The sequence below is a fragment of the Stegodyphus dumicola genome, chromosome 3 (genome assembly GCF_044657685.1).
Source record: "Stegodyphus dumicola isolate Sdum_Otavi_A_Nest chromosome 3, ASM4465768v1".
NCBI lineage: Eukaryota > Metazoa > Arthropoda > Arachnida > Araneae > Eresidae > Stegodyphus > Stegodyphus dumicola.
In genome coordinates, this window is record NC_140770.1 from 140,302,915 (window position 1) to 140,330,418 (window position 27,504).

Sequence of the window (27,504 nt, forward strand, 5' to 3'; positions counted from 1 at the left end):
AATAACATTAAAATTGTGAAAAATTCTCATCCATGCTTACAAAGTCTAAGAATGGAGAATATAATATCTAAAAGACAACAAGTGTGCCCTAAAAAGTGATTTTCAGTTAATCTTTGGATTATGGTAACTTGGCGAAAATTTGGCGACCAACGCTGGTACAGCAACCTGCTAGTTTTGTTTTGGATGCCAGTTTGTTATTACGAAGTAAAGGTTATTTTTTTTTTTTTTTTTAACAATCAACATTTTTTTCCAACAATCTGCTAGCCGAATTACACTTATGCTAGAACTTTTATGGAACAAAAGTGCTTAATCATGACGAATATTAGGTGCGAAATTGGGAGAAAATGCAGAATCGCCCACTGCTGGCCGCGTTTTTAAGAATTGCACATACACGGTATCATCCATGTACACGTCGACCTATTTTCACTTTAAAAAAAATCCCAGAATTGCACAAAAATGGCATTGTGCACACTCTTGACTTTATCCATGTACACTGCTAAAGTCCTAGCTAGTAACCTTTATCGCGTTACCAAAATGTCGCCAAACTACCTGTTACCATATTCCAAAGATTAGCCTGATTTTCTTCTCACTCTCACTGAGATTCCGGAAATATTTTCAAAGTCCTGCTGACTGGGGAGTAGTGCCGCGAATGATAATGGGTTAATTGACATGTTGATTACCAGGATCCCATTTTTAGTTCTATTACTTTTTAGGGGGTTAGCATTTTTCTATCTACCTAAATAATAGATGAAGACCAAGTGTTACCATGATTACAGAGCTAGGACATAGGTGAGGCACTTTCTTCAGGTCAACAACTAGAAGGGGGGCCAGACTGGGTATGCAAATTTAAAAAAAATTACTCTTATTAATTTTCAACTTTGAAAAAATCAAAAAGCACTGCTTTAAGGCACTGTTTTCAGAGTAATAAAATTTTATTAACAATTCTCTGTGCTGTATCAAGAAATAAAACAACAGTATTTACAATTATTTAAAAGCTTCATTCTTGTTGCTATATGGCCGATTGTCTAATTTCTACCAGCTACCTTCTGAATTTAAACTAGCTCTTTATGGTATTATTTCACCATAACAAGCTTTCCAATATTCGCAAAACTTCTGCTTAAAATTTGCATCATTAAATTTGACACACAGAAGTTCATTGGATTGGCATTGCAAGATTAAACATGGATGTCTATAAATTAAATGTATCTGTCAGATTCTTCCTATTTCTTTTATATAAAGTTTTGTTTGTGCATTTTTCATAATGAAATTTGGGTTAATCTTTGGATTATGGTAACTTGGGGATTTTTTGGCGACCAACCCTGTTACAGCAACCTGCTAGTTTTTGTTTGGACGCCATTTTGTTTTCACTAAGTGAAGGCATGTTTTTTTTTTCTCAACATTTTTTTTCCAACTATCTGCTAGCCAAATTACACTTATGCTGGAACTTTTATGGAACAAAAGTGCTTAATCATGACGAAGATTAGGTGCAAAAATGGAGAAAGTGCAGAATCGCAAACTGCTTGCCGCATTTTTAAGAATTGCACATACACTGTATCCACGTATACGTCGACCTATTTTCACTTAAAAAAAACATCCCAGAATTGCACAAAAATGGCATTGGGCACACTCTTGACTTTATCCATGTACACTGCTAAAGTCCTAGCTAGTAACCTTTGTCGCCTTACCAAAATGTCGCCAAATTACCTGTTACCATATTCCAAATATTAGCCAAAATTTGCTCTTGTATGAATATACAATTTGAAATTTTATTGTGATGCTTCCTCATTTAATTGCTTTCAATACTCTTCAACTAAATTCATTTATTGCTATTGGTAGAATAGGTATAATTGCTGCTTTTCCATTTGTTCTAGTGTTTATAATAAAACAACAAAATTAATTTTTACTATCAAAACATGGCTGTTTTAAATTTTGAACTCTGTTGTGGAAGAATTAGGACAAAGCATCTCGGCTTATCGTAAAGTAACTGGTATTAAGACGGCAGAGAGATTGATATTTCCTGATAGTAGTAATATCAGAAATAATATTTCTCATATTGGTAATAGTGATAGAAAATATAAATTACTTTATTAAAATAATTGTAACGAAATGTGTGATAAAAGTTATTATTTAATTTTTAAATTAAAATAAAAACTATATGAATAAAAACACTTTGATCTGTATTAAGTAAAGGCTTCATGGTTGAGTGAATAAATCCACTGAACACTAATTATTCCACCCTCCTTGAATCCTAATGAACAGATGGTTTTGGTGGCATTTTTTCTCGTTTTTGCTCAAGTTTAACATGAATACAAGACAACTTCACCTGGAGAGGTTTCCACGAGGATTATTGCTTATTTTGTCTTAATCAGTTGATCAAACTAAATGGAAAATTTATATAATTATTAGTTTATTTCGATAAGTTTTTAATTTGTCTCAATTATTAAATATTCTAAGGAAGAATGAAAAATCAGTATCTGATATTTTATATAATTTTCATCTTGTTTTATTACATAACATTTACATAACTTTCATAAGGTATGAAATGATAAATGATTACAAGCTTCTGAAAGTATGATATCTTAAAGCAAATTAATGTGAATTTTTTTTCATGTTATTTGCATCAAATTTAATATTGTAAGAAACAGAAAATGTAAATAAAAACCTTAGAATCAAAGTCTGCAGCAGTACATAAAGCTCCAGTTTTAATACTATGATTAACTTGTGTTTGAATCCCTATTAACAACCTGGCTGCTTGGATGTTGCCGTAATTTTCCAAATCTGTAACATATATGCCACTAGTTTCCATAGAAAATCCTCCATGAATGCAATCTTTTCTTAACTAGGTAACTCGTGCATACTTTGATATGGTCGTAAGAGTTACATAAGCAAACATACATAATAAAGGTATTATCCCTTTGTATTTAGTTCTAAAAGTGATGATTCTTTTGGATTTTAAACTGCTATTAAGGCTAAAAGTTCATATCTTTTAAAAATATTTTCAGATGCAGTTTAATTCATTCATAATGAAATTTTATGTTTAGAACATTTAAAAGGGTGAGAAGTCTTCAGTCTAGTTAAAAGAGAAGCTTCAATAACCTTTGTAATATCTTCACTTTTTGCATGGCTATTCTCACCATAGAATATGAATCAATCATTAAATAAAATTAAAAAACTTATTAATGATTTAGCATCATTGAAGGCAAGAAAAACCGAATTACTAAAAAAAAAAAAAAAAAAAATGCTTGAATGTATATAATGCAATGTTTTTTAGATTAAGTATATTACTATTTATGCTTTTTCAGTGTTATTTGCTATTCATTAGAAAGATAAATTTTAACATTCTTCATTTAAAAATTATAAATTATTATTTACACCATTATTCTTATGTCTTTATAAGACTGGGGTAAAAATATTATAAGATTATTTAATATAGTTACTTTTTATGAATAAAAGAGTGTATAGATATAACTAACTTGATTTTATATAAAGGTATGAATTTATTTACCTCAGGCGAAAAAATGTCTAGGCATAGTGCTGCATGATTATATGTCATTTTACTAGATTTAAACTGATGATTTAAAATATATAAATTTCCAAAATTCAGAATTCCGACAGTTCTAGATCTCATTCTTTGTGCTGTGTATGCAGTCTTGGATGCACTGTATTGATGAAAAGTTGCTGCCAAAACATTTTGCCGAGAAATCCCCATTTTCGCAGACAACAAGGGTTAAAATATGAAATGTAAACTAAAAAATGTTAGTTAAAACAATGTAAATACAAGTGCACTTGCCATTCAAAAAAGGGAAAATCAATAAATTATTTAGTAAAAAGGTGAAAAAGGAATTTTTGACAAAAAACAAGCAGAAAGAAGAAAAATACCCAAACAAAAATAACCAGAAACCTCTAAAATGGTTTAATGTCTTGCCATACGAAACAAAATTTCACCAAGATTGGATGATTACCATAATGGACAAAATATCACCATCTGACAGGTGTTGCATCAAGTACATCTGTACCATACAGTGCTGCGACCACAGAGAAGAAAGTTTTCGTGATTATGGGGAGTTGCTTAAAATTTTATTACCATTAGTGCTGACACTAGGCCTTCCTGCCTCTACATTTCTAAATTCTGCCACCAGATATATTCCTAACTCTGTTTTTCAGACCGAAGATTTTTTGCCTGACCTGACTACCAAATGGCATTTTTCGACAGAAATACTGTGCAAATTAAATATATATAAAAGTAATCAACTAATTAAGGCAACAACTGTGTAGCTGCATTGCAAGAATGTCATCTGATTTTGATATGGCTGGATCTCTTCAGATTTAGAAATAACTTTCCTTTGAAAGAAAATTTGATACTTCCTTCAACTGTAAAAGTTGGCTACCTTCAAACCATGAAAGTTGATAGAGATCCCATCAAGTTGCCTTAATTCTTCCTGAAAAATTTTAAAGGAATTGAAGACTCTCTATTTAATAAACTTTCAGTATTTAACCCACGTCTTAAAAAAGGCTTCCATTGATTTCTACAGTTTTGTTAGGCTCTCTGATTTTACTGGAAGCTCTGTATAGAATGCTATGATTATAAGCTTCTTGTAAGTTCCAATATGGCCAAATGCATATTATATGAAAACTGAAGCAGTGTTTAATTGCTTAATATTTTTATTGAATTTTGCTTACTTCAATGCATGATTTATTAGTAAGTTTGTCCACACAAATACTATGTACATTAATTAATAATTTTATTTTCATTGTATTTAAAGTACTTTGATAAATAAATGCTTTCCTTCACTACTCAGGATTTTCTCAGCATCAAACTGTAAAAGAATTAATAAATGAAATTAGCCAAAAGCATAAAATTTAGAATATTCATTTAAATGCTACTAGTATATTTTACATCAGAATTGAACTGCAAATAGTATAATAACCTGAATCATGCATCATAAAGTTAATTTCTTGTAATCTTACTTCTTTTAAAATGATGATCTAAAATTCAGTATCATAGAAGTCCTGACAAAGTAAATATTATTATTGAGTGTCAGAAAATAAAATGCTGAATAATTTCAAGAATTCATTCTACAATAAAAATATATTTTTTTATTATTATTTTTTATTGTTTTTTCTATGGCCATAAAAAATTCAGTAATTTATTATAAAATATGAGAATTACTAAAATATTTATTCCTTTCTGTAATTTTTCTAAGCTATTTTTTAGAAGAAAAAATGCCTTTTATGTGTTTAATATGTTATGTATGTTGCGTGTTATGTGTTCTGTTATGTGTGTAATTCAAATTTTAGCTACTTTAGTTTGTGATAGCCATGCAGAAGTACTCGTTCGTCAGTTTGAGTGTTCCTTTGAATTTGTGTCCCCAATTTTTAAGATTTCAAGGTTGGCAGTTATGGCAGTGTGGTTTACAACTGTTAGTTATATAATAATTACTGTTAAATTTGTTAACTGTTTTAGCTGTAACAATTTCATTAAATCACTGTGTGAAATGATGTTTTTTGTGACGGAGAAAAATTGATGTAAAAATCAGAAAATTTTAATGCTGAAATCTGTGATTTTTTGTGGATGTAGATTTTGCATTATTAAAAAAATTATTTTTAATATTTCATTAAACTTATTTAGTGATATGAATTGAATTTGTTTTGAAGTATGTATTTCAATTAGATGCATGTATTAAGAGCTGAATCAAAAAAATTCCTCTTTTATGAAGCATATGAATTAATACCGTTTTGTGAAATATCTGATTTAATATATTCTTTCTTTATCATGATTGATTTGAATAAAATGTTCTTGAATTTTTACATAAAGTCAGACTATTTGTTCTGTGATTTATTTTATTTTCTTGATTATATCACTGTCTGCTTTTGTTTTAATTCCTTCAATTTTTGGAATATTGTTTCAGTACTTACAATTTTTGAAATGTTAGTCATAAAATACATAAACACTTTTTGATAACATGACATGCTACCTCATCAGTAATGTTTCACGGCTTTTTGGTTAGAGTGCAGGTAATCAAAAAGTACCTTTCTTTTTTTTTTTTTTTAGAGCCAGTAACCTTCCTGCTTATTTATCAATTCTATATTTAATCATGAATCACAATGAATAACAAATGCAGATTTTCATCTTTTCTTTCTGTCTGTTAAACGTTCAAGTAGTACTGATGAATACTCATTCTTGATCTGCGGTAAAACTACTTTGAGGCTTAATTTAGATGAATCTGAAATGACATGTGTTCTAATGAAATGATTGATAACTTAGCTTTTCATTAAATCAGTCGTGTTTTCCTCTGACTAATCTTTCTATGTATAAGAAACTTTTCATTATTATTGGTAGCAAAATTGAATAATTTTTGGACACAATTCAAAATCTGAGTGCATGTCATTTATATATAGTGATGGAGGCAGAAATCCCAAAAAGAAAAACTTACGAATTTTAGATATCTTATACCTCATAATCAAATGATTTGTAATTCAACTGAATACATTTTTTCATAACAAAAAAAAAGAAGTTATAAGTCATTTGTATATGATGATAATTTTAGAGAATATGAGCAGTAATATAAATGTATATCATTTTTATTAACAGTATCTTAATATGAGAGCAGGTTGCCACTAATTATCATCAAAGACACTGCATACCCCAACTGAAAATTAACTATAATTTATATCAGAAAAAAAAACTGTTTATTTAAGATGTAGATTTATATGCATTCATTTTAAATCTATAATGTAATTTCAGAGATGAAAGTTATATCATTAAGTACTGGAACAAAATGCTTAGGATATTCACAACTGAATGATAAAGGTATGTATAATTTTGCATAATAATTTTTGAAAAATTTAAAAAATGAAAATATTTTTGAAAATGACATGAAACTTTAAACTTATTTTAACATCTGTGTTCTGAAGATGTATAATATCTTGACTTTTGTAATACATTTCTATACTCTAATATTTAACTCAAATTTTTCAATATGTGCATGTAGTAACCTGTAATATAATAGACATAAGATAAAAGCTGTATTAATTGACTGTTAGATAACTAAATTGCCACTGCAATACAAAAGGGAAAAAACCTTGTGAATAATAACCAGACTGATCTATTATCTGGACCTCTCATAATTTTTTCCCCCTCACACATTGTAGGAACAAATAATGTAATATTTCCGCGAAAACAAGCATGATGTAAATGGATTTTTGTTCTGATTACCGGAAGACTTTTTCTCCCTCCCAAAAATGTCATTATGCGTATTGAACCATCGTGCATGCTGTTTTTGGCTTTAAACTCTTGCCAGCGTGTGAATCACATTTTCATTTGCATCTCTCGATTGGTTGTGAGGAGTAGCATTTTTCTATCTTTCTCTCTATTTTTCTAGCCCTGTACACAATAAGTAAATCCTCAAAACCAATTTTTCGAGTAGAATACTGCTCATATTGGTTTCCTTTTGCTGGCATGAGCAGTGAAAAAAAGAGAATGTCTAATTAACTAAAGCTCAGTCAACACTGCAAACTGCATTTTTCATTAGCTAACTTCATCCACTTATTATTTTGTTCAGTCTATTATTATTACTGTTATCTACTGTTATCTTATCAAAAGTAAAGTTTTAGCAAAAAAAAAAAAAAAAAAAAAAAAAACTGTTTTGTTTTAATTTTTTTTTCAAACCTTCATGAAACAGCCAATGAATATTCAAATTTTGCATATGCTGAAATGCAGATAAAAAATATCCTTTTTAAAAGCAATAAGACAACCATCCTAAAATTCTTGGAACTTTTTAATGTAAAATCTGCTGTGCGAAGCATAGCAAAATTATGAGAGAATAGATTTGCAGTTTTTTTTTTTTTTTCAATTCTTCCTTAGCCATAGGTGATATAATTAGAGGAGTGTTAAATTAAAGAGAAAGAATTAACACATGAAACAAAATTGCTTAAACAACTTATATTGTAACTGTTTTTAGTAAATGAAACAAAGGTTTACATTGATATTTCTGTTTTAAAGATCATATGTACTTTATTATTTTACAAATAGCCTTTAATATTTTAAATTATATCATTTTTACATGTAATCTTACTAAATCTTAAAATGATGATCTAAAATTCAGAATCATTGAAGTCCTGACAAAGTTAATAATAATATTATTATTGTTATTGAATGTCAGAAAATAAAATGCTGAATAATTTCAAGAATTCATTCTACAATAAAAATATATTTTTTTATTATTATTTTTTATTGTTTTTTCTATGGCCATAAAAAAATTCAGTAATTTATTATAAAATATGAGAATTATTAAAATATATATTCCATTCTGTAATTTTTCTAAGTTATTTTTAGAAGAAAAATGCCTTTTATGTGTTTAATATGTTATGTGTGTTGCCTGTTATGTGTGTAATTCAAATTTTAGGTACTTTAGTTTGTGACAGCCATGCAGAAGTACTCGCTCGTAGAACTTTTATGAGGTAATATTTTTAAATTAACTTTTTATCATAAAATATTGTCCTGTACTTTGGCAGTCTTTTAGTAATGATAATTTAATATTGCCTGTAATAACTGTTAGATGCATTGTAGATAAGATACTTCATTTTCCTAAAAAATTCTGCCTTTTAAGGATTTTATTAAACCTAGAGGTATTTTAAATTGATTCTATAATATGGTATTGATTACATATGATATTGATTTTAATGTACTACCGATAAATCATTCTGTAATTAAGTAATCACCATGCATGTTTTTCAAGTAAAACAGTGGTTGATTTATATTATTTTCTTCTTCCAGTTATCTAATTCATTATTTGTAATAATAAGTAAAATTAATTCAAAATATCTGTAATATAAGTAATCTAATATCTATAACTAGTTCAAAATATTATATAGTTACGATTCATATCATGTCTTTCAAATGTTTTTTATTTTGTATTTATAAAATTCGTGATTTTTATCTGAGTATTAATTACATTTACTTTTATGCCTGACAATTTCTTTAGTGCTTTTAACTTTGCAGTATAAATTTTTATTCATGTATGCTTTTTTGTTTCTTCTTTGTTAGCTTTCTGTATCATCACTTAATTCTGGTCTTGAACAAAAAATATTCTGCAGTACTATTTTATGATGAAGTAGAAGATAAATTTAAGCTAAGATGTGGCATAAAATTTCATTTCTTTTGTAGCCATGTTCCATGTAAGTTTCATTTAAAAAAAAAAAAAAATAATAATAATAATTTTTTTAATTGTTGATTTTTGTATATATGCCTTGGGGTGTCTAATTACTTTAATAGTAATTTTTCTTTTATATTTTTATGTCCTATTAAATCAGCCTTATGAGGCTTTGCTATTGTGAATAAATGATAATGTAGTAAAGAAAAATATGTTATACTGTTAATGATGGCAAATCATATTCATAATAATCAATAATTCTTTTCAGCTGCTTTTTATTTATGAATTGAAATTGTTATGCAAAAATGTCTTTCAAAAAAATTGATATGCTTAAAAAGTTGATTATTTCAGAATAATCTAAAACGTAAAGATTAATTATACACTGCTAAAACTATTTATGAGGAACTATTTTTTTTTTAATTATGCGTTTAGAAATACATTTGAATATTTATAAAAAACAGTCAATCACACAAGTGTCCGTAGATGACTAGGAGGAGACTTTAAGGACCCTACCTTTACGCTAATACTTAAATTTCTGTTCTGTTTCAAAATGAGGGGGAGCTGTAAATATTTAGTGCCATTGGTATGTGTGGCCACTGAACCAAAGTATGAAGTTGTAATTTTTGCCCTTTTCCTAATCAAACAAAGACAAGTTACACAATCTTCTGTAATAAAATTGGTCTACTTATGGGATCTAGCAATGCACGATGCAGTTGATATTCCCCCTGGAATCCAAAACATGGATTATTACTGTACAAAGTAATACCTGTGACTTTACTTGGAAATCTTCATTTTTTAAATTTATTCATCTGACTGCAAATACGCAGGTGGCTCTTCACAATTAATAGGTGAAGTTGAAGAATTAGCTAATATCCTTGGAATAGACAGGTTTGATGGTGCTGAAAAGAATACTTGACATTCTAGTACCTTGATTAATTTTTTGTCCCTGATTGGTATTCTATCTTTCAATATGCAAAAGCCTGTTGTGTGGCTTTTGATATGATTTACACTTATGAATACTCTTGCACTCTCTATAGTAACAGACGATGGACTCACTGGCCAACTAAACTCTGCAGTCAAAAATACTTGGAGTGTCTTGAATAATGTTTAGTCTCTGGACGTAAGGGCATAGCTCACTGATTCAATGACAAATAAACTAAGTTCACCTCTTAAGAAAACTGAAAAGCATTGGAGCAAAGAACTATCATCAGTAACTGCTTATGAGATGAAAATTAAACTGAATTCTATGAATTTTTAAATTACGTCTACTTGTAATGTACTAACATGCATGACTTCTCAGGGTAATATTTATCAGTGCTAAATAAATGCTGCAAAGTAATCTTTCACATATATATATTCTTAATATCTGTTGATGACTATATTAAAAAAAGGTTAATACCCCCCTGAAATGTCAGCCTTTTTTCATGAAATCAGCAATGATTAATTTTCTATTTTAATATTGTATTTTTAACTGACCAAAATCTTCACTAACATGCATGACTTCTCAGGGTAATATTTATCAGTGCTAAATAAATGCTGCAAAGTAATCTTTCACATATATATATTCTTAATATCTGTTGATGACTATATTAAAAAAAGGTTAATACCCCCCTGAAATGTCAGCCTTTTTTCATGAAATCAGCAATGATTAATTTTCTATTTTAATATTGTATTTTTAACTGACCAAAATCTTCAGTGTATTAAAATAGTTTTTCATTACAATGGATTTTTACTCTACATTTTCCAGGATTATAATCTTACCATTTTATGAATATATACAATATTCTATTATTACTTGTTTGTTCACGCGTAGGACTTTTTTTTCTTTTTCCATTTAAAGTTCCTTAACATTTTTAGCTTCATATGTTGCAAAAATATCTGTAAATTTTGCATTAGCTTTCTTCTAAACAACTTAATTACAGTAGATTCCAAAATGCATAGTATGTTTTGTTTCTGCACTTAGATCACAGAACTTTTGAAGTAGTAAGGTACTTATATACATAGAACTTCTAAAAGTTCTAATTTTAAAGAAGAAATATTTTTTATCTGAAAAAAAATTCTAGAAACACTTTACATGAATCTATTTTCAATACTGGAAAACTTAATGGGTATCCAAACATTTTGAAAGCATCTAATAGAGGATTAATATACAGCTTTATTTTAATAGAGCTGTTTTAATATAGAGCTTTATTTTTTATAAATTTTAATAGAGGATTAATATAGTATGATGATTTCAGATATCATCTTTAGGTTGAATGAATTTTCACTTTTAGTCATAAAAGTTTTCTGCTTGAAAGATTGTTTATCAGACAGGTTAGCTTTTTCTCTCAATCAACCGCATATGCCACTATAAGTTTAAAAGGAAATTCACATATCTGTTTGAAATGCATAAAAATTAAAAATTAGCCATGTAGTGACCGGGCATGAAGGAATAGTCTCAATTTAGCACTGTTATAGTAGTGTGACTAAAATGGGTACTAGTGTCTGGAGATATAGTCAGGCACCCTGCATTTGGGAATTATATCGGGGAACTGGCCCTCCAGGTTCCACAATGAAAAAAAAATTCCCTGTTTCAAAATCTGAACTAGAAAATATTCAGCGCCCTTCTTGCGGACAAACTCGGGAATAAAGACTTTATTTTTGGTTCATGGAATGTTCGTTCTCTGTATCATTCTAGAGCTTTGCATGAGCTTATACAGCAGCTCTATAGGTACAAGTAGGTATTGCAGCACTCCAGGAATTCAGGTGGACTTGGCAAGATACAGATGACAAAAAATCACATATATTTTTCTACTGCTATCATAACAAAAAGCACATAGAGAGAACTGGTTTCTTGCTAAATAGAATCTTATTATGGTATTTAGAGCTATAATGCTAAGATTACATAAGTTATGTATTAGGAGGATAGTTTTCAGTTATAGCATTTTTAATTCACATACCCTTACTGAGAACAAGGAAGATGAAGAGAAAGATATATTTTATGAAGAATGTTTTAAGAGCTGTCTACTTAATGATTTTAAATATCACTTGGTGATCTTAATGTGGAAATGGGTAAGGAGTAAAACTGCTGAATACTAGTTGTTTGATGTGGGTTTAAATCTAGGCAAATGGGCTGACTGTTTGGAAGTTTTAGTGGTTTTTCTAGTGGTTAATATGATTACATGCCAATTTACATTAAGAAAACTTCCATAAACGTATTGTTTCTCTTAAGCATATAGCCTTCATATACTTTGTCATACTCTATGGTTAATTTTTCTGTGGCCATCAGTTTTCCTGAGAAAATAACAAAAAATATATAAATATACTAATAAAAACTGCAGTTAAACCCAATATAATTGAATAATATTGAAGCATGTGTAAAACCTTAGATGTTAAAAAAACATTCTTGAGATTGTCTGTACAAAAATATTTTCTCAACTGATGTTGAGAATGTACTAACCCATTTACATGTGGAATTAACATTAATTCAATGAAGTGGACGTCCTTGAATTTATGAAAAAGAACAAGTCCTCAATGAAATCCAGGTTAGCAGATGTACATCAGACCTCTGATATGAAAATTCTTAATAAAAGCAGCATGTCTCCAGGCATTTGAAAGTTGGCTGCAGAAGAAAAGTGTCAGGCGTCTGGAAAGAAGCAATAGTTATCACTAGTATTTCCTTAGATTCCTTCTGTTTTTTAAGAAACTGCTATATTAGAGAAGAACTTGGTCAGTTTTTAAGTACATCAAGTATGAAAATGGCATTTCCCTTCCCCCCCCTTGCAGCGCACACTATTTATTCTGAGGACTGTTAGGCCCATTTCAGGTGCTGAGTTTGACATGAATACTCAAATGATCTAGTGATTTAAAAATTGCAGAAACATATAGTGAGAAAAGAAAATAGATCAACTGAAAAAACACTAAAAGTTATATATAAATTGTATCTATTCATATCTGAAAAACTATCTAAACAGTTTTGAGTAATACTTTAATCATTTTTCTTTTTAATTTAAAAGAGAAATCAAAATTTGGTACTTTCAGGCTATAGCAATCACTGTGAAAGAAAACTACTGAGCACAAACTGTGTAGCATTGGGGGGGGGGGCTGGCTGCTGGGCAGGAAAAAGATAATGAAAGCGTTATAAAAAAAAGCAAAATGTTACACAATTATTCTTACATTTATTTCTTCCATATAGTTTGTCACCTATGTTTCTTCCTGAAACTTAATGTTATAAATTATCTCTAATGCTTTCCTTATTGATTATGCTTATCTACATGCTTTCCTTATTTCTTTCTGAAACTTAATGTTATAAGTTATCTCTGCATGCTTTTCTTATCGATGTATAAATGTTTTTCATAACTACATTTTTTTATATTCTGTTACAAAGTAGCATGGCATTTTCTTGAAAGAATATATTTTTCTTCTTTCTTGGTTATTTGAAAAATCTGATAACACCTCTTACATTTGCAAGAACTGAAATATTTTTCATTTTGTCGTATGTAAAATGACATTTTTGAAAGAATATATGATCTGTGTAATGGTGCAAGTAAGATTGGTTTCTCATTGACAGTTAACTTTTTTGATGATGTTCTTTAACAGTAACTGATATAATATAATGATAATACTGATATAATAAAATTAATTTTAATATTTTGTTGATATTATAGGTGGTGATGCGGCTATTTTCCCAAAACATATCAAAGACAATGATACACAGTTAAAATGGCAAAACATTGACGAAGATTTGGACAGACCTACCAAAAAATTAAAAGCTGACAAAGCGAATGAAGATAATTCTGTCATAAATACTGAGGATAGTTCCAGTATGGATATGAAATCCTCTTTTGATATATACAGGTTGGTATTTTTACACAATTTGTAGTTAAGACTAGTCTGTGTATTAGTGATTATGTTTGGAATCATTTGTTGTTTTAATTTAACTACAATTAGTGAGCTATGTCTAATGTTTGAATTATCAAACATTAGGCACAGCTCACTAATAAAGTGCAGCTCTCCTATACAGCTAAACAACTGTGGTTGTTCTTGATTCAAAGACAATAAGGTATTAGAATTATTTTGAGGATGTATAAAATCAATTCATTTTTTTATATAACTTTGATACTTATGATGTATGCATGTTTCAATTTTATACTTCTGTAACACAAGTATAAAATGTGAAGATATTATGCAGCACAAATCGTAACATCAGATAGCAGCACAAATCCTTTTAGGTTAGGAGAACCTTTTAGGTTAGGAGATATTCTTCCACCAAGTGCAATCTGGTCGACTTTCAACTTTGTTGTGATTGTAATCTGTGATTGTGATCCAGGTAAAAGGTAAACTTACTGTTTTTTTATCATATCAATAATTATCATATTTATATCCATTAGATATATATTCGTCATGACTGAAAGAAAAAAAAGAAGAAGAAAAAAAAAAACTTGAAGATGAAAACAGACCGTTTCAGAGTGAATGGGAAAATTTGTACTTTTTTATTCATGTAAAAAACAATGCTGTATGTTTGATTTATCATCATTCAATTTCAACTTAAAAATCATACAACCTAAAACGACACTATGAACAAAAACATGGAGAAATTGATAAACTTACTGTTGGCAAGCGGAAAGCTAAGTTACAATCTTTGAAGAAAAATTTGACATCTCAACAATGCATATTTCATAAGCAAACTGTCTAATCAAATGGTATTGTCAGTGCTAACTTTTGAGTAACCCACATTATTGCTAAAAAATATGAAGCTTTTTACTGACGGTAACTATATCAAAGACTGTCTAATTGCCACAGTCGAAGAAATCTGTCCAGAAAAACTGAATCTCTTTACTCAAATTAGTCTGTCACGTCAAACTGTAAAAAGAAGAATAGAAAATATTTCGAGTGAGATTTGTGCATCGCTAAACATAATTACAGCAAGCTTTGTATATTTCTTGCTGGTTTTGGATGAAATGTCAGATATAAATGATCCTACTCAACTTGCTATTTTTATTAGAGGTGTTGATAGTCAAATGAATATTACTGAAGAACTACTCGAACTTGTGAGTTTGAAAGGTACTACCACTGGAAGAGATATTAAGGATGCTGTCATAAACTGTGCATAAAGTCATCAGATAGATTTGAAAAATCTTGTAGGAATTGCAACAGATGGAGCCCCTTCAATGGTTGGAAAAAATGCTGGTGCTGTTACATTAATTTTTGATCACATAAAAGCTTTGGGAAATAGTTCAAATGATTTTTAAATGTTCATTTATCATTGTTTTTTGCACCTTGAGAATCTATGTGCACAAGTGTTAAATATGTCTCATGTAATGAAAGTTGTTGTCAAGGTAATTAATTCAATTAAAAACAATCCATTGAGGCATCATCAATTTCAAGAATATCTTAGGGAACTGGAATCTGAATACAGTGATCTCATTTTTTACACCAAAATTTGGTGTTTAAGTTACGGAAACTGCTTATTGCTATTTTGGAAATTAAGGGAAGAAATTGAAACTTTCGTGAACAATAATGGTCATAATATAAGTGAACTTTCAGATGATAAATGGCTTCTAGATTTATATATTCTAACAGATATAACAATGAAACTGAATGAGCTAAACCAGAAGTTACAAGGTGAAAATAAGTTGATTACTGATTTTTTTATCAAGATATAAAAGTTTTTGTAACAAAAACTTTCAGCTGTATGACAATCAATTGCAGTCAATCAATTTGATTCATTTCCCATTGTTAAATAACTGTAAAAGTGACCATAAAAATTTCTTTAAATATTCTACGGAAATCGGAAAATTACTTGAAGAATTCAACACCAGATTCTCCTACATACAAAAGTTTGAGGAAATGTTTACAATATTTTTAGCTCCATTTAATGTAGAGGTGGAATCAGCGCCTCCAAATTTGCAAATGGAGCTAATAGAATTATAATCAAGCATCAAGCTAAAAAGCCTGTGTGAAGGGAATAAGATTGAATATTATAAAAAATATATCCTTGAGGATAAATTTCCAAATTTAAAATGATTGGCTATGCGCATTATATCAGCATTTATAACTACTTATTGCTGCGAGTCATTTTTTTCCAAGTTAAACCTGGTAGAAACAAAGTATTGCAGCAGTTTGCTTGATGAAAACATGACTAGTCAATTATGATGCACGACGAATAAATTATCCATTGACATTAAAAAATCTCAAGTAAAATACAAAAACAAATGTCACATTAATTGTAAGGTAATAAAATATTTTTAATAATTTGTTGCTTCATTTTGATATGTGCGGCCCACCTCAGTTTAGTAAATTTTTACTAAACCACCAACTGATTTGGGTTGGGCAGCCCTGTCCTAAATGCTTGTCACTCTGCCCATAAGATTTCACAGTTTTTCTGCTTGTGACATAAGCTTTCAGAAAAAATATGGCTGTCCGGCTAATCAATATCAAAGGAGATGAGGTTTACTTGTCAGTATATTAAATTGCTGCAATATTTTTATGACACTTCCATTTTAGTGACATTTTCTTTGGGGAAAGCAAATCATCCTCCACCAAAAAAAAAAAAAAAAAAAAAAAAAAAACGCACATGACAATGATCGATTTTCTATATGAACTTCTGTTAGTATATATGTGTATATATATATAAAGTAAAAAATTTAGAACCAAATTCACAAAGACATGGAAGAGCTGAAAATTCAAAATTTCCTATAAGTACGTAAACAGTATCAACCAGTTGTAACCAAACCAGAAGAATTTACTGTTATTGAATTTCATGTCTTTGTGAATTTGATTTTAAATTTCTTTCTCTTTATCTATAATTCATTAATTTATTGTATATATTGTGTGGAAATAATATTGGGATAATCTTGTTTTAAAATAAAAATTTTTGTCTTTATATATTTACTTTGTTGCCAAAAAAATACATACACTTAGAAAGAATTCAGCCACAACTATGAAAATTGGCAGTAGTATAGTGTTCAAGTAAATAAACAAATGATCAAAAATTGGGGTAAAAAAAGGATTTTATTTATGAGTAGAAATACAAAGAATGTGAAAATCAGTGGGTGGTAAAGCCATGCCTGGTAGCTATGCAAGCTGATACTTGGTTGGGCACAGAGTCTATAAGTTGCAATGTCCCTCTGTTAGACTGTGCCGTAATTGGAGCAACTAGTCAGCGAGTTGGGGCGTGTTTGTACACGGCAGAATTTGCCTGCCCAGCATGTCCCAAACCAAACATGTTCAATAGGCAACAGGTCTGGAGAGCTGGCAGGTCAGTCAAGGACATTAACATGTCAAAAACATTGTCCTATTGGAAAACAGAACCTGGTCGACCTGCTGGCATTAGGCATGATCAGCTGCGAAACGTCATCAGTGTATCTGTGAGCAGTCAGAGTACCTTGCATCATGAATAATGGTGAACAGCTTTTCCAGCTGACTTCTTCCCAGACTGTCACACCCTGTGTTCTGGCTGGTACTGCTCGATAATAAATAGTACATTGGACCATTGACCTCTCTATCTCCAGACACATAAGCGGTGGTCATCAGTACTGAGAGAAAAGTGTGATTCACAGCTGAATGTCACATTTCTCCAAGTGTCTTAATGGGTGTCGAGATCTGAGCCTAGCATCACTTTCTCTGAATCCTATACCTGGATATCCCAGGATCCCTGCAAGTTGGCAAATGGTGGCGTTTCAATGATAGATTTTTTGCATTTTATGAACTTCTAAGTAAACTAAATAATCTAAATGTATGGATATATTTTGGTCTTTACATATGTGCAAGCAAAATTCAAAATTAAAACTGGGGAAATATAAGCAAAATTCAGAAAGACGACTTCTAATCTACATAATTCTTAGTTCTAAGGGGTGAAGATTATCAGAATTTTACTGTGTTGCACTTATTTCTGTGCAATATGTTATAATGCAGTAATATTTTCTTCAATGGCTGGACATTTGCTCGATTGCAATTAGGAGAAAACGGAAAACATTCTCAGTGATAAGCCATAAAAAGCCCATTAGTCTTTTTATGGCTTATCACTGAGAATGTTGCCTAGGGTGTAAGACAGGTGATAGACTGATATTGCATTTGTGAGAAGGGGGACAATAAGCATAAATAAGCATAAACAACCAAGCCATATGAGGAAGTTGAATGCACACCCTTGATTTTGGACTAGTGGTCAGACTTTCATAACCACTTTGTCATCCAAGGTTACTGTACTGCAAGATTTGCTCCTTCTCAACCAAAACTCTTTCAATATGTGACATTACTGACTTATAGTCTGTATCAAAACAGCTACTCCCTACTCTCTTTATTTCTCATACCTATATAAATCAGGTGGCATTAGTGAGCATTGGGAAGAGTGTAACCTTGCTCATCTAATGATTGTGATATTGTCTAAGACCGTGCATTGTAATCTAATAGGTAAGTAAATAAAAGACAAAGTATCAGATAATTTGAGAGCTTCTGTTATATAGAGTGATATTTTGATGTGTCAGTTATATATATTTCTCATTATCATTGCCGATAATATGTCTTGTCTTAGTGATACAAAGTTTAAAGCTCATAATAGAATGTAAAAGTAGCAGTGTATAAATTGACACATTGGTTGCTTTATATGCTATAAAAAATTTAACATCTGATGCTACTGAAGAACTTTTCAAAGCTATGAATAATTTTAAAAGCTATAATTTTAAAATTGAAAAGGTCTTTTCAGTTTTAAAATTTCAAAGATAAATAATTATTTTTTACTGATTTCTTCAAATATGCAAAAGATTTTTTTATCAAATGTCTGTGTTATATTGTACATAACTTAAATAACTTGTGCTTAGCTGGATTGTCGTTATTTATTTAAATTACGCTGATTATTTTAAATTGCATTAAAATCTGAAATTTATAAACCTAATGCCAATATTTTCATTTTCTCCATTATTTTATAATTTTGTGATAATGTAGTAGTAATTTTTATTTCCACATATTAGGTTATGTTGTTTATAAGGTCACTTTAGAAAGCTTCCTAAAACTGACTTTATAATGGGTTCATGTGTCTTATTTTGGACATTAATCTGTGACTTTTAGATTTATTCTAGCTAAAGGTATTTTTAAATTCAGTTTTTTATTGTTATGTTTTTATCAATTTGTTCAAAGATGACAAAGAAGTAAATTTACGTAATCTATATCTGTTGCATAACTTGTAAATTACTAATGCATTAATATTGTTGCAAATTTCAGTAAATATTTAAATTCTTTTATTTATATTGCTGTTTTGGTGCAATGTTGTAATGTTATATGTTGATTTGTTTATTGAATTATTTAATTTTTGCATTAAGGGTTATAACTGTAGGATGCATTTTTGCATAATTAAATTGTTGCCATGTATTTTGTATACTATAAATGTTTATTTCTTTTATAAAATTAAAAAATTTTTGTTATTCTGAATCCAACAATCTTTAAATTGTGAGAAAAATTGAACCCAAGATATGGGGTGAGACTTTCCTGTTGGAACTTTGCATCTTTTCTGAAGTTTCTGGAAAATGCATTTTTAAAGTTCTGGATGCAGTTTTACTTGAAGTTTTCAGAAGGTCATGCAATGCCATATAAGTATGACTCGAACAGCCTGGATGAATTGGTTGTTTGCCTTGAATAATTTCATAAAGAAAGTTAGCGGAGTTGTGTTTTAGTATTTGCTTTGTGAGTTATATCACTTTTTCTGGTTTGTTAAGGAGGAATTGCCTAATATTTGTCTTCTCTTTTACTTGCTTTCATAGCTATTTATTTTGATGTTTAATGTTATTGACTACAATAAATTATCAACTTCATCATGCTGCTTTCTGATTATTTTGATGTTTAATGTTATTGACTACAATAAATTATCAACTTCATCATGCTGCTTTCTGATTATTTAAAGAAACATCCACAAACCTACAGCTCACAATAATACATATGTATATTAGAGCAAGTACATTGTTTTGAATTTATTTTGCAGTCATTGAAAGTGCTCTAATTGTAATATATTCATATAGTGCATTTTGTGATAAAGCAATGATTTAATATTAAAACATTAAAATTGTGTTATAAGAACAGGAGCTAAATGTGTGGAAAATGGTGTGCAAGATCCAAAAGCAGCTGGGAAAGATTTCCATGTTATTGGAGCATTAAGAACTAAGCCAGGACGTGGAGATCCAACTTGGTCAATGTCTTGTAGTGATAAAATAGCTCTTTGGAATGTTTGTGGCTTACAAGGAGCTTTGCTTTCACACTTTTTTGCTGAACCGATTTACTTATCTTCATTTACAGTAGGCAAGTAAGTATTACGGAACATGAATAAACAGAATTTTTATATATGTTTTATGACATATTCAAGATGAAAAAAATGGCATAGAATATTGTAATGCAAGTATATATGTAAAAAAAAAACTATATAAATCAAAATTCTAACTTTAATTTGCAAATGGCTTAATTTGCTCTCTATTTAAATTTGGATATTTTCCCTTTTTGTTTTAAAAATAGTGACTACTTGTAATAAATATCTAAATTGCATTATTTCAAAGTTAACCCATGTCATATAATTCTTACATAATGTTAATGATGCAGGTGCTTACATAAACACTTTAGTGAATAAGATTTACATTTGGTACGAAAACTTTATATTATCAACCACTGGGAACATTATGAATTGCCATAAAATGGAGAAAAGATACAAATGTGATGGATGGATGCAGACTGCACTTATTACAATGCATCCCATTTTAGGAAGCTTCTCGAGAACTGTTTTATGTAGAAATAATTATATGTTAAATTTGCTGCTATGACTGTTAGCGTCTTTTATGCACCAAGCTGCATCATGTTCTCTGCTCCATTGAGACATGAACTAAATCATCACATGCATATATGTTGAGGATAGTCAACAAATTATTAGACAAGCGAAGTTTGTAAAAAATATTACTTAAACACCTTTTCTCAAAATACTTTTCTGAAATCCCTCTGTACACTTTTTATCCTCAGGAATCATAATTTGAAAAATACTACCATTAGATATTTGTTATTTTATATGTTTTAACTGCTACTTCTAAAGTGAGAAAATTTTATTTCATAGTACAAAAAGCATGGAACTGTTTTGAATGACCATATTTACCTACACATTTTTACCAATGCAACTATGGATGCTGAAAAATATATAAAAGTGAGTTTTTAGATCCTTATGTCAAGTTGCTTAGAAATGCAATCAGTAATAACTTTTCTAATAGAGGCTATTGTTCATCCTTTTTATACTGAACTAGTGATTAAAAATTTTGACCGTGAAGTATTCCAGCAGATAGAGTGGCTCACATATTATCCAGATTGAAATTCAGTAGAACATATTTGAAACACATTTGGATGGATGCTATGAATTGATATTACCAGCTGTTTATCTGTTAATATCATCATCTGGCAATTGATATTACCAGCTGTTCATCTGATAGTGCTTCAGACATTCTGTCTTCAGAATAGATTTGTTTTCTTTGCAGATTAATGTAGTCATGAAGTTGTTAAGTCTTAAGAATCAGAAGATATGAGTTTAATAATTCATATGTTTGAAAACTGCATATTAGTGATATAGATAATTTATGTATGTGACTTCAGGTACAGGTATAAGCAGAAGTGGGCAAGACATCAAAATTTTACTGTTGGTTGTACATGTATAATCCAGCTGCACTTACTTTGTAGCCATGTTTCACTTTTCTTGGAGAGTACCCTAGTGCAGCGTTTCCCAACCTTTTTTGGCCAAGGCACACTTGTCGCGGGGAAAAATATCACGAGGCACACCACCATTAGAAAATGTTAAAAAATTAACTCTGTGCCTATATTGACTATAATAAAGTAATTCTCTTGAATAGGAATCAAATAAGCACAAAGAAAGTATTTTATAATTACTTTATTATGAAATATTAAGTAAACAGAATAGTGAAAAATTATAAAATACTTTCAGTGCGAAACCTGGGCCTGTTTGGCTGAACACAAAGCTGATATTCTGGCTGGAATCGAAGAAAGACACACACGTAGCTCTTCGTCAACAGTTCTCAGTCTCTCTCTGTATTTGGTTTTCATAGCAATCATGCTTGAAAAGCTAATCTCACACAGATATGTAGTGGAAAAAGGGAGCAATGTCAAAATAGCTTTGTTTGCCAGAAGGGGGAACTCCTTGGCAGTATCCAACCAAAAACTGTCCAAAGGTAGATCAGCAAATCTTAGCTTGCAACCACGATTTTGTCTCAGTTCAATTAGTTCCTCCTGCTCCTGTAAAGTCATTTCCTTTCCAACAACTGATGCTGAGCTATAAGGGTCCCTAACCCAGTCAAGGCATTCAGTGGAGACTGAAGAGAAATAAAATGACAACTTCTCCTCAAGAGTTTTTAAATGCTTAACTATTATCTCACACAGTGCAGCAGTGTGAACACCTTGCCATTGCATGGTGAGTGTGAGCATTTCAAGATTGCCACTTTCCACATGTTGATACCAGAGTTGCACCTTTAACGGAATCCATTTATTTTATCTGTACTTGTAAGCAGGTTTTCATTTCGGCCTTGCATTCGGGTGTTCAATTCATTCAGGTGATGAAATATATCTGCCAGGTATGCCAGCCTTGCACACCACTCATCACTTGCAAGCTGCTTTGCGTAATCTGACCCCTCATTTGTCAGAAACACTTTAAGTTCCTCCCGCAGCTCATACACACGAACCAAGACCTTGCCACGCGACAACCACCGGACCTCCGTATGAAACAGCAAGGTTTTATGCTTTGCTCCCATCTCCTCACACAAAGCTGCAAATGTGCGACTTTTCATGGGTTGTGACTTTACAATGTTTACCATGCGCACAACATCATCCAACACATGAACTAAGGCTGATGGTAAAGTCTTGGCTACGAGGGCCTCGCGGTGTAAAAAACAATGCGTAATAATCACATCTGGATTTCTTTCCTTCACTCTGCTTACAAAGCCTTTGGTGCGCCCGACCATGGCTGCAGCTCCATCGGTGCAGACACTTGTGCAGTTTTCCCACTTAAGTCCTCCTTGTTCAAGGTATTCTGATGTGACCCGAAAAATTTCTTCTCCTGTTGTTTTTTCTGGCAATACCTTGCAAAAAAAGAAGTTTTCTCTAATTGCATCACCATCAACAAAACGCACATTAGCTAAGAGTTGAGCATGTCCACTGATATCAGTAGACTCGTCAAGTTGCAATGCAAATTTCTCACTGATACGGATCTTTTCCAAACCCATACTTTCGATGTCTGCAGACATGTCATTAATACATCTGGAAATTGTGTTGTTTGAGAGAGGGACTTTAGCTATTTCCTTTGCTGCTTCAGGTCCGAGCATCTCCTCTACAATAGCTTTGCAGGCAGGAAGTATTAATGTCTCTGCCACAGTGTGCGACTTTTTTGTCTTGGCTATAAGTTCAGCAACTTGATAGCTAGCTTTAAGAGCTCTTTCATTTACCTTTGTTGTTTTTCTCATAAAAGTTGCCTGTTTCTCCATGTTGTCACGCAGGCGAACAAAATAGTCCACATTCTTGTTTTGAAGCAAAGGGTGTTTCGTTTGGAGATGGCGTTTAAGTTTGCTTGGGACCATAGCACTGTTAGCTAGCTTTTCACCACACACCACACACAGTGGAGTTGGTTTGTGTTCATCTCCAGTGAAAGTAAATCCAACTGAAATATAGCTTTCGCTATATTGCCTTGTGCCAGAGAATTTAACCATCTTTGCTTTCTTTTGACCCCCACTCATACTCGGGCTCTCATCTGGCTCCAGATTTTGTTCAGAGTCCAGTTCTTTCCTTTTCAAAAACTTGTCCATCACTGCAGTATCAGTGTCTCTCTCCTCACAGCAGCCGTTGTCTCTCTGACACTGTGTGAGGCGTCTGCCTGCGTCTCATGGGGGCGGGGACACGGTGGACACTTGTCAAGATTGGCAGGGGGAGGAGTTATAGCATTGCACAGCGCCGTGACCACCTATGACACTGGCGGGGGGAGTGACGGGAGGAGTTATAGCGGGCGAACAGCACCGTGACACCCAGACCCGGCGGCACACTACGGTGCTTCAGACGGCACACTGGTGTGCCGCGGAACAGCGGTTGGGAACCGCTGCCCTAGTGGATGTGTACAGTCTCTTATTCCTCTTCCTTTACCACCAAATCACTTAAGAGGACTTTGAGCTTGCCAGTGTTTTAAGTCTTCCCAAGCCATACAAACACTATATGCTTACAAACATCAATACCTTTTTCAGGATTCAGACTTGTAGGATTTTATGTTAATTAACCATTTATTATGATTTGAACCTTTACTTTAGCTTCTTCTTTCCATAGTCCTCACCGGAATGCAAATTAATTGTTGTTTATTTAAGCTAAATGTTTGAGAGTTAGTGCTTCTGGCAGCCTCACTTTGCTGTTACATTCTCTGGCCAGCTTTGCCAAGGTTATTCTGGCTTTAGCCACATTGCTAGCTGACATTTAATTGCACACCATTAATTATTTGAGCTAGCTTATGTAGCATATTGTGCGTGTAGTTTCAGATTACATTACCTAAATTTCAATTTAACTTCATTATATGTTAATTTAAATACCTGTGAGTAGCATAGGTTCATCAGAATTAAATAAAAAGGTTATTTTAACTTTCCATCAGTTTGCTGTTGTTTTAGATTAAAGTGATAACTTACTTTTCAGTTTAGTAGGATCTGAAGATCAGTAATTTGAATTCCTGTACATGCAGTACCCTACAAACTTAGATCCAATGATATGGCAGCCAACATTGCTAACCACTGTACCAGTCAGAATGATTATGTTTTAAGATCACTCATCATTTATGTGAATATCTCTGAACTTTGGAGTAAGAGATTTAAGAATTTCATTTGAAATAAAATTTCAGTGTTGTCATTACAGCAAGTGCCAACTTCCATCACTGTAGCCTCCACCTAACATTCTCCAGGAGCTTCAAGGCACTATTCATTCTGAATATACTTTGTTAGTGTAGCAGCTGCTTGGACAGCAAAATACACAGAATTGAAAATTGCTGTAAATCTTGCATTTCAGGCAGTAGTCAAGGCGACATATGTATTTTGGTATTGTTGTTTTGAATTTTTGAAGGTTCTTGAGAGTGATATGCAGTAGTGTAAAAACGTGGTTCCCTACCAAATGAGTTCACTTGCTGTAATTTAAAAACATACAATTTAATGTGTGCTTTCCTTGAGTTTAACAAAATAAATGAAAACATCATGTTGGACTATGAAAGGTTGGTAAAACCACTGCAAGTTTCCTTGTTTTGAAATCGCTACACCTCTCTGGAATCACTAAGGCACATCAAGAGGACACACAGTCTTCACCACACTCTCTTGTGGATTCTCTGCGGGATTATATACTTTACCATTTTCTGCTTAGCACAGCCACAAAGGGAGGAATGTAAATTTCTCAACAGCTATCAATATACTATCCCAACAGCTATCAACCAACGATTAATATATTATTTATAACTTAAGATTGAATTAAGTTGTAATAATTATTATAATAAATTAATTATGTTAAATTTATTAAAATTATCTTTTAAATGAATTTTAACTTCTAACTTTTTAAAATGTGTTTTAAATTTTGAATATACTATTTTTATGCACTCTAATTTATACATATATTTAAATAGTGGTTTATTTCTGATTTCACTCATTCAAATGTAAAATTAAAAAAAATTTTAATATATAAGCAATATTTGTACTTGTACATGATTAATTATGTTTAAAATTTAGATAAATGAATAGTCAGATTTTGATTTTAATTTGCTAGTGTATATGTTTTATTTTGCAGATGCCCTTTTGAAAATAGTGCACTTCAGCGAGCAATTTTTGAAAGAATATCAAAAGTTACAGACTTGCCACCTCAATATCATGTAAATAAACCTGCACTATACCAAAGTAGTTTCTGTTTTGAGTACAGCAAAGAGAATCTATTAAAGAAAAATCAAGCAATAACTCCTTGCCCTGCATGTAAGTATATTTTAAGAAAATGATTTAAATATATCTATTTATATTAATATTTGTGTATACACAGACTCGTACACCATGTCTACAAAGCCCTTACATAGTCATTATTTTTGCAATTGCTGGTTATAGATATATGCTACGAAGTACAGAAAAGTTTTAACTAATTTTTGGTAGTTTAAAATATATCATAATTTGAGATTGACTTTTTTTAAATTTGTAAATGCATTTATTTATATTTTTGTGGCTTATTAATGTGTAACAATCTTTTAATTTTATTACAAATGATATGTTGCATGCTATAAATACATTATTAATCTAATGCACTCATATTTTTATTTATGGAGACTCTCAATTAACCCAGATTCCCACCTCTGCCATCTTCGATCAAGATGGAATCATTTTTATGAGAACATATTACACCTCAACTTGCAGGCTTAGTAGGTAAATTAAAAAAAAAAAAAAAAAAAATTCTACCTACACCCATTTGGCCAGTCTAGTTGACTCTTTGTAGATGGCTAAAAAATGACAGTTTGCATAGAAATGCAAACAAATATTATCTCCAACTTTGAAAGGAAATATCTCAGTCAAATTTTGTGATATGAGTGTCATGCTTTTTGTAATTTTTTTTATGAGTATAAAATTTCTCTAAATGTAGGTATAAGAACTGAGGGAACATGCGAAATATTAGAGTTCATAATTATTATAAAATTGATTTAAAAAAATTTAAATGCCAATTGAATTTTTTAAAACACTTTTATATTTGAAGTATATATGTATGACCAGCAATTGCAAAAATAAAGGCCAAATAAAGAACTTTGTGAACATGGTGTATATTATTTAAATTTGTATCATAGTGTTCATAGGATATGCAGTTCTCTTCTTCTTTTCATTTGGGTACATGAATTAAAACTTTATTCAGAACACTGTAACTGACAAATATAATTAAGAATGAAGAAATAAAGTTTTAAATGTCCTTAAAGAATGATGTTTGTATGAGAACTTGAAAATATGATTTGTTTTTTGGCATGGCTCATCTGGCAAACATCATCTGATCCCATGTAATTTTCTTTCATTTTATGTTGATGGTTTGGGATAGTAAATTTTCCTGTATACCAGTATAGGAAAAATTAAGATTATTTTTTTGATAGGATCTAGTTAATCTGCCTGTGATTAATTGATAGCATTTAAAATTAGCCAAAACTCATAGATTAATGTTACATAAAAAGCCCTCTACATGTCGAAGGAATCTGTGTTTTTTAATGAAGAGAGACTTGCGTTGAATTTTGTAAAAATGCTTTGCAGTTTTCTATGAAACTAATTTTTTTTTTTATATTAGTTGAAGAGGAATTTTGTGTTAGACTACTGATGTTCTGGTTCTATTT

General features: G+C 30.9%; 1 protein-coding gene across 4 annotated transcripts in view; it reads left to right on the forward strand.

Moving 5' to 3' along the window:
* The window catches only part of Adat1 (Adenosine deaminase, tRNA-specific 1), a 40,314-nt gene that overhangs the window by 661 nt on the left and 12,149 nt on the right, over positions 1 to 27,504 (forward strand). For 3 of the 4 annotated variants that reach the window (XM_035371075.2, XM_035371073.1, XM_035371074.1), the window contains exons 2-7: positions 6,746 to 6,811; positions 8,406 to 8,460; positions 9,047 to 9,177; positions 13,799 to 13,988; positions 20,197 to 20,421; positions 25,947 to 26,125. In XM_035371075.2, coding sequence (XP_035226966.1) covers positions 6,748 to 6,811; positions 8,406 to 8,460; positions 9,047 to 9,177; positions 13,799 to 13,988; positions 20,197 to 20,421; positions 25,947 to 26,125 — 844 coding nt within the window. In that variant the 5' untranslated portion in view covers positions 6,746 to 6,747. The remainder of the gene's footprint in view (positions 1 to 6,745; positions 6,812 to 8,405; positions 8,461 to 9,046; positions 9,178 to 13,798; positions 13,989 to 20,196; positions 20,422 to 25,946; positions 26,126 to 27,504) is intronic. The other variant, XM_035371076.1, reaches the window with a different exon arrangement.